General features: G+C 41.3%; 1 protein-coding gene across 4 annotated transcripts in view; it reads right to left on the minus strand.

Moving 5' to 3' along the window:
* The window catches only part of ADAMTSL1 (ADAMTS like 1), an 890,862-nt gene that overhangs the window by 83,967 nt on the left and 794,314 nt on the right, over positions 1 to 12,581 (minus strand). For all 4 annotated transcript variants that reach the window (XM_074330338.1, XM_074330337.1, XM_019739192.2 and 1 more), the window contains one exon: positions 1,561 to 1,688. In XM_074330338.1, coding sequence (XP_074186439.1) covers positions 1,561 to 1,688 — 128 coding nt within the window. The remainder of the gene's footprint in view (positions 1 to 1,560; positions 1,689 to 12,581) is intronic.

The raw sequence follows: 12,581 nt of genomic DNA on the forward strand, positions 1-12,581 counted from the left end.
AACAAGACTGGTGCTGAGCATCTGGGCTCTGTATTAAAAGAGGGGAATAAAGCTTGTGACTGGAATACATTAGGAGAAAAGCAAATGTTCTATTCACACACAAAAAAATAGGCATTAATAATATGTCTTTAATCCACCCCAGGGCTCCTTAACTTGCCTTATTCACTGTTGACTTTCATCTTCTCTGTAAAGCCTCCTGCTAAAGGTCCCTTCTCAGATCAGCTTTAGGTCATGGGGGCAAAAATACTGTTGCTAAACAGATATGCAACGGAGTAGCATGTGTGACTGGAAAACAATGTGACAACATAATCCCGGCATGGACCGATGAGGTCAGTGTGGGGTGATGTTGGCTTTTCTAGCATCTACTGAATCATCTGATGGGAGCAGCAATTGAAAAGAATAAATACAAACACATGCAACATACCGCCACAAAGACTGCATGGCCCAGATCTGAGAAAAAGGATCCTATTTTGGTAGAATCAGTGGGGAAGTGGAGGGAACAATGAGCCGGGAGTTAGGAGACCTCAGTTCCCTTCTTCCCACCACTAGCTGAGTGGCTGTGTGACCTCAGGTGGCCTGGCCTCTGAGAAATGAGGGCACTGGTCCAGCTAGTACGTATCTAAGGTCTTCTTTAGTTTCAAAGGCAAGGATCTGTCCTATGTAAGAGGTTTTATAAAAATGAACTTCAATTTAATATACATAGTCATGGGATATGGACTGTAGCAGAGAGAATAGAGTCAATGAAATTAAAATAGATATATACGATGTCAGAGGGGCAGTAGATTGGGGGAAGAGGGTTATCACTTTGTGAGGGGTGAAATGTCTAACTAGTGCATTGTTTTGTACACCTGAAACTAGTTAAAAAAAACTAGAAGAATACCTGAGAACCTCTAGAATAAAAGAAAAAAGACAAAGTGGGGGTGGGGGGGGGGAGAACTTCTACAAGACCACAACCTAGGGGAACTCTAATCTAAATCTCAATTTTCTTAAGTCACCATGTGTAGAATGTTTTGTCTAAGGTCCATGATGAAGACGAAGTATTGTCAGGTGCATTAGAGCAAGAGGTTGAAATAAAACAGAATCAGAGAGAAGAACAATTCTGGCTTTCAACCATGACCACAGAATTTCAATTCCCCATGGGCCTTAAACCCTTCTTTGCAACGGGTGTAACAAAGAGCAATGACAGGATCCCCGAAGAACATTCCATACTCCTAGGTCACAATTATGTTTCCCAACATGCCTCTTATTTGTACATATCTCCTTTTCTCATGTTGTGCTTTCTGTCCAGAATAGTTCCCCCATCTCTGCTTATCAAACTTCTACTCATCCCAACGCTACGACGTCCCAGATGGAATGAAATGCCCTTGCAAACTCTTTGGTTATTTCATTCTACTTCATATTACACATCACCTTCATTTAATTATGAGTATTGTTTGTAAGCTTCCCGAAGGCAGGGTCTGGATCTCATTTGTCTATGTATCCCTGGACTTGCCTGGCACATTGTAGGCACCCACCCAATAATGGTTTCCGAATGGAACTGAACAGGGATTTTCATGTTACCTGCTAATGTGACGGCAATGGAGACCGAGTCATATCCCAAAGCATTTGTGGCATTGCAAGTGTAGAAACCCACATCAGCTTCCACTGGTGCCAGGATCTGTAAGGAATCATCTGGCTGTAGAAGAATCCTGGAATAACAGAAAAGAAATGCAGACCCGGTCAGATCAGTTGAGTCCTTTTTGGTCATCAATATTGGTAAAGCAGGAAGGAATCTAAGAGATATTTAGAATCCTGTTTTAACAACAGGAACAAAGCAGCCACAGTGACACTCAGGAACCCAGGCTCTCTTACATACTGTGATTGGTGTGATTCAGGTAGCAATCCCAACTAAGGAGGTTTTGACTGTTTATGCTGCTTGTTGATTACTTGATCTAAATGCTACCAGTTGGAGTGGACAGCGTGTGTGCAGTGAACACATATAATACACACAGCAGGGGTGAGAGAGGCTAGAATGAATGGTGCCGATGGATCTGGAGGAGACTTAGTAAGGAAAATGCAAAGTTATAAAGGAGGAATGGGACTTGGTTGGATGTGGAAAAGTAGGCAGGGCTTCCAGATATGAAGAAAGGCATCTGTCAAGGCTTAGAAGAGGGAGAGAGGAAGCCAGAAATCAAATATCAGTGAGAGGACTTTGTGTAAATTTGAAGGCAATTGGAGGTGTACTCACATCTCAATTCCAGGTAGTCATACATACACCCACTGCCTTCATTCATTTGCAAACATTCTCAGGCACAAAACTCAGATCTTATTGTTTTAGTTTCCACAATACTTGGCAGAGGGCCCTCTGTACAGAAGGTGCCCAGTAGAATGAAGGTAAAGGCTGCCCTTCAGGGTCATGGTAGAGACAATTCCAGAATAATCACTATCTAGTTCAGACACTTAGCTTTACTTAATAAGAATGACAAGAATCAAACTGTGAGTGCCTATACCATGAGCTTCAAAACCCACTCCAACCTCAGTCTACTATTTGTTCTTCTCTCGACTTAGGCCATTTCTAAGAACTACCTGCTACGTCATGGCAGTCATGCAGATTGATGATTAAGGACGACTTGAAGCTGACATCTTGGTGACTTGGTGAAGGATGGTAACTGGACTGTGCTTGTGGAGGTAGGAATTCAGAAAAGCAGTGGGAAACTCAGAGGTCCTGTGCCTGGCCCTGGTAGGGCCTTGGGTGATAAATCATTCAGCAGCACAGAAATGGGTTAGAGTTGGGGTTTGGATTCTTAAAGTCTGTCACTTCCATCTTCATGATTATTTCCAACTCCCTAGTTTCAAAAGGCTCAAAGATCTGGTCACCTAATACCATATTAACATCCATCTGTAGAAGGCAAGCAGGAGCAGGGGTTGTTTTTCAGGAAAGGGGGAAAATATCATAAAAACGTCAGGAGAACTCACAAGACTTGGTGGTGAAATTAAGACTAGGAGTCAGCTCTCCTGCCCAGCAACACATTCTCCCCACTCTACAATTCTTTTCTTTCTTCACCATTTCTCCCGACTCTATGATATTTGCAGTTCAGCACCGCTTCTAGTCAGCTCTTAATTATTCTGAGGTGGGTGACCAGTCTGGCAATGAATCAGGTCTCCTCAACGCTGCTTTTGGCCTGGGGCCTATTGCATTGCTTATTCTTACCTCCTGTCAGAGGAAAGGCAGGAAAGAGAAAAAGCAAGGCTTGCATCAATCAGTCTTCAATCTACTTATGTACGGGCAGTTGTGGTAAAAATGGGGAAGGAAACAGAAAACCTTAGCTAAAGGGAAGTTTCTGGATGGTTTGTGTTTGATTCAGTGCCATTCCAGACTATCACTGCTATTACTGGGGACAGTTAGCTTTTGTGGCATTGAATTAGAGCTAAAACTTTGTGAGGGATGACAGAGAGTCTGTAGAGATTGTGATAGAAAATCATGCACTCATTCAGTCACTCGTCCAATAGATATTAGGTGTTTTCTCTTAAAGTCAAACAATTACATTAGCTTGTTAGTTTATTTCAAAGAAGCTAATAAGAGAAAGATGACTACACAATTCACTTATCTTCGGTAAGCTATACAATATTTAAGTAATAATGTAACTGTTTTCTAAAGGAATCTTAACAAAGCATCATTGCTAGGTCTCTTTAGGTGTTCAGGCTGTTTCAGATTTTAAAAATTAAAAATTGACTTTATGACTTAAAGCTTTATGATGTCCCAGGAACATCTATGTCTCCAGAACAATTTCCAAACAGGAATAAGGGAAGCAGGCTTCATCAAATTTCAACAGAACTGACTATTCAGGATGATTGAACTTAGATCATCACTCGCTTTTACCACATTCACAAGGCAGGGGTTAAAATTTGCCAAATTCCAAAGTTCATTGGGACAGTTGCTTCCCTAAAACTGGCACTATCTCTGCTATCTCTGTCTTCTCTACAGAGAGGGTTCATGAATTGAACATTCAGAGCAGGAGGCTAGAAGATAGGTCTTCTGAAATTTATTTTGGTCCTGCTATGATTTAAGTAACCACCATTGGCAAATCCCTTTACCTTCCTGCATTTCAGTTTATCTACTTCTCAAACCCAGTTGAAGTACGTTTTCCTACTCAGCAGAGAGAACTGTTGAAATGAGGTTGATAAGTACTTCCAGGCCATCATTTGGTATTTCCGATGACCCTTCCATTGATAATGTGGGACACTCTGAATGGAGAATTAAATGTGAAGGAGAGGGGATGAGAAAATTGCGAGGAAAGAAGAGGAGTGCATGATATTGGCCAATTCCCCCCCCCCCAATTTATTAGATTGCCATATTCAGATCATTGCCCCCCACAGAACTACTGTATTTGCCTGATCTCATGCATAGTAGGTAAACCCTGCTCCCTCACTGGGCCTGTTTTTTTTCAGGTTGGGATTAGCTTTTGTAGCTACATGAGTTCCTCCAGGCACTGGTGTTAATGACTGAGCCATAACACTCTCTGCTTGTCTGAAACCTGGAAAAGAATTCTCAGAGTTGGTGAAGAGAAGAGATCCATCACACCAGGCATGAAGCCATTAGGGTTTGAACTAGGATGGGAATAGTGGAAATGGAAAGGAATCTGGATCTTGAGATTTAGCATTCACGTATTCTTTTATTCCATAAATTGTCTGTACAAAGATAAAAAAGCTAAAGTATTTGTCTGCATAAAAAAACAGTTTAAAATATTGTTTTAAGAAAAAAATCTACATGGGGCAAAATCTAAATTTGTCATTTATTGCATATACTTATAAATTATTTATATTCATAAAACTGAACTCGTTAGCTTAAGGGTCCACAGTTATTTGGTGGCAGAGTCAGGATTTGAAATAGGGCTTCTTGGTCTAGCACTTTTCCCCCAATCTATCATGTTTTTAATATGCCCATAAAATTGGTAGATGGGGCTTGGAGGCTGCCACTAGGGGGAGCAATAGTTCTGGAGAGGGTGCCCATGCAGGGTTCTCTAGGAAACATGACAAGGCAAAGGGAAGGGTTTGTTGTGGAGACTGAGGTTTGCTTTAGTCTCACTATTCAGCCTAGCATCTAGAGAGAGAGAGATTCTTGGGGAAAAAACATTTCCTTTGTATTTCAGGCATCTCCTCTATTAATTTAACTTAATTTGTTAGTAGCTGATTTCTGTCAGCTTATATTTAGGTTTCAAGTTTGACAGGACTGTTTTAGAATGCACAGGCACAGAAACATAGTGCTGCTTTCCAAGCAAAACCAGAAAGATTTCTCTGGGGTTATTTCGGAATTTAAGGAATCAGAGGATGAGGGGATATGGAATGGGGCATAATTAAAACCTACACAGCAAATGGTACTGTGGTCATATTAAGTGTATTAATACTCGCTGCTTTCTTCCCATACCCATACCACACTTCCCTTTTGGTTTACTGATCTAAAACTTAATGTTTTATTTATTTGGTCATACTTTTAGCCTGAAAACGAAGGAATAGTTTTGCTTTTCTGGTGGCATTTACTTGTAAGTTTCTAAGCATGTCTTCCCAAGCATTTTGCACATTAAGTAAGGAGCAGTTGAGAGTATAGGGAACTGTTTAGTTACATAAGTAAAGCCCTTGTCACCCACGTGAGCAGGATATGGACAAAGTACTTGTGGGCCATTTCTATGAAGTACAAGCGCCATGAGGGGACGTCATCTCCTCTGCATCTGCAACGTACAGTGAGAAAGTACTCTTATTTGAAAAGAAGGCAGCTCTGGGTGTCTAAAGGAAAGTTTCTAGCAATTCTGCGAGTCGGGCTCAACTGTGAACACCACTGAATTCTTGGCTCAACTCTGAACACCAATGTCTTGTTCAGGCCTACCTCTCAAGACCTCCACGACCAACCACGGTAAGCTGCAGTGTGGGGAAAGCCTTCCCGACTTCCCTCAAGAGACATGCAATCGTGTGGTGGTCTTGGGTAAGACTTTCAAGTCTGTGAGCCTCTAAGTCCCTTCTCAAAATTGAGGATAATACTGACCTCAGAGAGTTCTTATGAGGATCAAATAAAGGAATATATAGACCCATTCTTATTGTTTTCTAAGTAAATGGGTGTCAGCTTAAACATTGGATGCATCTAATAAATTTGTGTGTATGTATGTGTGTGTGTATATATATATATATATATATATATATATATATACACACACACACATATATATACACACACACACACATATTTTAATGGTACAAGTGGTGGTAACCTATGTTACCATCTTGGAATTCCTCCTTGAAATTTCCAGTTGTCAGAGGAAATTTTTGAGTTCTGTATACAGAAATAACCTTCTGCTACGTGGGGCATGATGTTGTACCATCTCAGGCCTCTCACCCTAACAGGTAAGCATTCTTAAACCCATTTTAGGCCTCAACACAGGACTGAAAGCTGGAAATCACAGGTACATCCTTTCTCTTTAGAACAGTATCTTCCTCATCTGTTCAACACAAACCACATCCCAACACAAACTTATCTCCCTAGTCAAGATGGCCTTTTTGACTCTCCTTGTCATTAGCCTGGGGCTGAATTCAGGCTCTCTTCTCCTGTTGATCCTTCCAAATTCTCCCCGACCCTTAAGAATGAGTTCAAGTTCTACTCTTTTGTTATCAGAGTCCACAAAAATCCCTCACTTTCCTGATATTGCAGAGTTGTTCTGAGCTGTACTGCAAAGCCCTTTCCATTCTACAATGTCTCACTTCTTCAGTTAGAGTGTAGAGTAAATACTTCAAGGACTGGAACTCTTTTACTTTTTTCATAGTTCTGTCTTCAGTATTTAGCAAAATGCTGGCTGGTACGCTGAATAAATACTGAACAAACACTTGTTTAGTTACCTTCAGAGCAATGGAACTAAAAAGAACTACAGTGACAATATAGCACAGACTCCAGAGCCATAGTGACTGGAGTCCAGTGCCAGCTATACCACTTCATAGATGTGTAACCTTGGTAAGTAATTTACTTAAGATCTTAGTGACATAGTTTCCTCATCTACAGAATGCAGAGAAGTACAGCACCTCCCCAGGGTTGTTGTGAATATTCTACATGAGTTCAGGTATTTAAAGAACATAGAAAAGTGCCTGACGTGTGGTAAAAAATCATGGAAGTGCAGGCTATTATTTTGTTGTTGATGTTACCACCACCACCACTGTCACTCACTCTCCATGTCTGAGCCTATGTATTCTGGATGTTGTGAGAAACTGTTTTGACACAGGCAAATAACTGAGAAATGTAGGGGTTTCAAGGAAAAACAGCCTCAATCAGGGCTATGAGGAGGGAGCAAGGGGTTTGCTGTGTGGGAAAGCAGGGAGTGAGCCACGGTGCATTCACCTTGCTGGTAGCACTGGGAAAGGAAAAGAGGAGCAGAGGACCAAGGTCACATGGCGGGCACGCTGGGTTGGCAACCGCCTCAATTCTATTCTTAACTCAGGAATCTCTGAAGAAAGACAACTACTTAATTCCATCACTGCTTTAACACTATTAACCAAATACTGAAATCTTAGAACACACACACACACACACACACACACACACACACACACACCAGGATCCTGCAATGGCAAAAATGTACATAAATAAGAGGAAAAGAATGGGAGTTGGAAAAAGTGGGCTTAGGAGCAAATAAGCAAAGTTGAGGGAGGCTGTGCAGAGAACGTCAGCTCCAAACTCCTAGCAGGAGCTGTTGAGGACTTTTCCTTACCAAGAAATGCAGGGTTTTTTTTTTTTCTTTTCCCCCCCTGTTAGGGATTCCTTAGATTAGGAGAATCAAATGTACCACAAAGGGAGAATGCAATATTTGTTAGACAAGGGAATGAGCTTTACATAATTTTATTCTTACGATCATGTTACTAAATTGACATTGTTCTCCCACTTTAGAGGGGAAGCAAAAGCTCAGAGAAGTGACTTGCTCAGCACATGGTGGAATCAGGAATGGGGAATGATCTTTGACTTTTTAAAAACCGACTATATCCAGGCATCCACTGGGGTATAATAGGAAGGCATGTGGTTTGGCTTCATGTTTTGTGGGGGTAATTTGTGCTAAGGTTTGTAGTTAGGGAAATGGATGATCACTAACAAGAATATTCTGGATTTTAAATAGCTTGAAGCTGAAAGAAAAAAAAAAGTGCTGTGAGAAGAACTCTATGAGCAAGAATTTTTTCTGAAATCAAAAATTATAGTAGCCCAGAGACTTGCAAGGGAGAGTTTTGTTTTGTACAGATATTTTGGGGAAACGATTTGAGGTTCATGAAGAGTTTCATATCACTATTTGGCCAGGGCAACTTTTTAAATCTTTTGCTGTTTTTAATGTAATTGCCAACTATAAGTTATTTAATGCCGGAAGCTTCATGATTGCTCCAGGTGGAAGTATAGAAAATATTTTTGGAATGGGAAAGGCCACCTGACCACACATTCTTAACTCTGTCCTAATACTTCTTGCCAAACCCTTCAGCTTTCTTCTCTACAGAAACTGATGAAGTCTTGAATTTGCTAATATTGGTAGTTTTATCTGCTTACTGGATAGTTCATTTCCAACGACAAACGTCTGCATAAAATGATTCTGATGGGATTTCCTATTCACCCAGAGTGGGGATCATCAAACTCCAGTCGGCTGTCACCTGTGTTTGTAAATAAAGTTTTATTGGAACGCCACCTAATCCATCATTTCTCTATTCATTCATTAATCAGTTTATCATGTGTTGAGTGCCTACTATGTTCTTGGAATTGTGGAAAAAATAAGACATTCTTAAACATCTGCCCTTGCGGAAGGTTAACGGAATCCAGAAGGTAATGTGGAAAAACTAGCCACTTTTAACACACAGTGCTAGGGCTGAGATAGAGTATTCTGCATAGGATACTATGTGGGTTGTGGAGGGGCCTTGGCGGGGCGGGCAGACTTCCTGTAAGGAAGGGTAGGTTAGGCAGACAAAGTGGGTCAGAAGGCCCCAGGCAAATTCATAAACAGCAAGTAACTGGTTCTACTGATGGGCAGAGCTCAGTGGGGTGAGGTGGGGCGTATGGCAAGAGATGAAGTGAGACAGACAGGTAGCTGTCAGATGATAAAAGGTGTTCTATATCATGCCAAGGCATTTGGAACATATCGTCAAGTGACATCAAGCCATTAAAAGAATTTTAAGCATGAGTGCAGTATGGACAGGTGTGCTAAAAAGATGCTTTGGCAGTAGCATGTCGAATGATCTAGAATAGGAGTTAGTAAACTTTTTCTATAATGAGACAGATAGTACTTATTTTAGGATTTGAGGGCCACCTACAGTGGTCTCTGTTGCATCCTATGTTTTGTTTGTTTTTAAAATCCCTCTAAAAATGTAAGAGCCATTCTTTTAATAACCCTTTAAATAACCTGGGTTCAAATCCCAGCTCTACCACTTATTAAGTGTGAGACCTTGAACAAGTTAGCCTAACAGCTCTGGGCTCCATTTCAATGGCTCTTTTAATAACTCTTTAAAAGTCAATCTTAGTAACACTTTAAAAAATGTAAAAGACACTGACTGTAATTTGCCAACCCCTGGTCTAGAGAAGGCAAACAGAGTTAGGAGGCTGTTGCAATCATCTGGAACTTACAAAGTTAATCCAAAGTAGAGGCAGTAAGAACAGAGAACAGTGGAGGGATCAAAGAGCCACAGAAAAGATAGAAGAGTCTAGCAATATTTTGGCTCAGAGAGCTGGATGGATGGGGCTTTACTGAGATAGGCATTGAGTTGCTTATTTGATATATATTTAGATATATTTAATTGACCTATTTGTGGAGCATCTGGGTTGGTATGTCCAGGATATAGTTGTACGTATGAGTCAGAAAAGAGATTTGGTCTGGTGCTTGGTATATGAGAATCATTGCCACACAGGGGAATGCTGGGGCTGTAGGAACCATTAGTGTATGTAGAGGGAGATTCCTAAGAAGGGAGGTAAGAGTTGGGTAGGGGAAGAGAAATCCACACAGATGACTGAGAAGGAATAATCAGAGAAGTGGGAAGCAAACCAACTGTGCGTACTTTCTAAAGTAGCAATAAACTGTTTTTAGGAAGAAGTGCTTAGCCTGTATAGAATGCTGCTGATGGGCCAGATTTGCTAAGGAATATTTTGAGAGACAACTTTCTTTTTTTGAATGAACAAGAAATAATCTTTTGGGGGTGAGGTGCTTCTCCCAAGAGAAATGTATGTTACATGTAGCCTTAGAATACAAGGTGGGCAAAGAGATGCCAATTGTATAATAAACTGAATGGAAACATTAAGTAGGACTTAAAAAAACTCGTAATTAAAACCTTGGCGGCGGTGACTAAGATAGCCTTCTATATGTGAAATATTTTCAGGGTAAAAGTTGGCTACTTTAGGGCTATAAATGTTTCAAGCCACTCAGGTACAATTAATGCACTGGGCCCATGAAGTGAGGCTAGAAAACGTCCCTTCTGATGGACTTTTCAGGATAGCAATGTGGTAAAACCAGTCAGTTACAGATCCACAAGAGCTGCAAGGATTCAGCAATGGAAGCAGAGAGAAAAGGAGGCATTGCTCTCTTGTTTTCTAAATCACAATTTTCTAAAAGAACTTTTCTAACTTACCCCCGCTGGCTGTGCTGGAATGTCCAGTTCTACTTCTTTGTTCTTAGGTGGAACCAGGTGGCCACACTTAGTTATTTTACCTCTAGCCAGCCCAGAACTTTCCCAGAAAACTGGCAGATTTGGAGTCTGTTAACTTCCACCCTGTCTACTCCCTTCACACACACAGGCACTCTTCGTTTTCACAATCTGATCTCTCTCGAATCCAAGGCCCAGTATGAGCTACATCTAACTCACATGTAAGTACGGGGTAGGAGGGCGTCTGGGAGGAAGGGCAGGGGGACAGAGAACCCTGTGCTTGGAATTTCTAAGTGTCATTTTAGCGCAAAGATCTAGCTACTTCCACCGAGTCTTTTTAACAGAACTAAGAGCAAGGGCATCATTCTACTCCGAGGTTTGCCTTCCTTCCTTTTGCTCTCTCAATGCTTCTTAAAGGACATGCTTGAACCTCAGGCCACAGAATCACCTGTCGAGCTTGCTATAAAACAGATTTCTCGGGTTGGGTAGGATGCAGGAGCCAGCATTTCTAACAAGTTCTTGGTAATATTATTCACACTGAATTTGAGAACCCTTCCTCTATCCACTTTTAAAAGTTTAGTTTAGAAGTTCAAAGAGAAGTATTTTGTCCACTGGAGTTTAATACAAACTTGGGCCCTAAGTTATTTTATCCTACACGAGCACTTGAGTGTTTCTTAGTTTCTGGAGAGCAGTGATCTTGCTGCCTCACGGTCTCACTGTCTGGTACCAAGCAGGTCTCTGTGGAGTTGAAGGGATGACTGCAAAGGACCCCTTACTAGCCTCCCCCACAAGCCCAGCTTCCACTCATGCTCCTCTGCACCCTTCACAAAACAGCCAGTGTGAATCTATAAAAATGGCAATGCAATCATTTCACTTTCCTCCCTAATATCTTCCCAAATCTCCCTGCTCGTAGACTAAACCCTAAACGCCTTCTCTTGGTCTCCGGTTACCCGCATGGCCTCAGACCGTACCACCGCTACCTTCTGCCTGCCGCACTTCTGCCAAATGAACTTCTCTTGGATTCCTCGAACACACAAACTCACTTTCACTCTGGGGTTTTGCACTGCTTTTCCCTTGTGGAAGAGTGCTCTTCCTCCTGAGGTCATGTTGCTGGGCAGTGGGCATTATCCAGAGCTTGGTTTGAGGTAGCTCGTCAGGGCACCCGTCTAATGCGGTCACCACACCATTCCCTATCACACCTGTTTTGATTTTCTGTCCAACACTCATCATCTGATATTTTTCTTACTTTTCCGTGTCTACTGTCTTGATCCACTCATTCATGAACTCATTCACTATTTATTTAGTTCCTGCTTGGTGCCTGGCACTATTCTCTGCACTGGGGATACAGCAATAAAGAAAGTCTCTACCCTCATGGACAGACCATCAATGAATACACATATATCAGATGATGATAAAACTTTGGGAATAAAATAGCAGAGTTAAAGGGATAGAGAGGATGAGGAACGCTCTTTTAGATACAGTGATCAGGGAAGGCCTTTCCAATGTGTGCCATTCGCGTAGAAATCTAAATGTACGTAAACTGCAAGAGAACACAGCCTTCTATTTCATTCGCCATATCCCCAGGGAGTAGGTGTGTATCTGGCATAGAATAGGTGGATTAATAAATACGTATGGAAGGAATAAATATACATAGCCCTGTCTTAGCACTTAAACCCTGCATTGACTTCTCTGGCTTCCAAACTAGACTTTTCATTGACAAGGAATGAGTCATTTTCTCTTCCATCCATAGTTATCTAACATAGGGTCTGGCTGAGAGAAAGCATGAGAATGTTTGTGAAATAAAGGCAGAAGTAAGGATTATGAGGAACCAGTCTGTCATAATACACTGAGGGGCATCCTATAAACCCGCACTGCTTGAGAAGTTCATATGTTCTTTTGAGAATCATGTGAATTCATTTCAACTAGTAAATTAGATAGATAACAAGATGTAGTATTAGGTTGGTGCC

The sequence above is a fragment of the Rhinolophus sinicus genome, linkage group LG04 (genome assembly GCF_036562045.2).
Source record: "Rhinolophus sinicus isolate RSC01 linkage group LG04, ASM3656204v1, whole genome shotgun sequence".
In the NCBI taxonomy this organism is placed as follows: domain Eukaryota; kingdom Metazoa; phylum Chordata; class Mammalia; order Chiroptera; family Rhinolophidae; genus Rhinolophus; species Rhinolophus sinicus.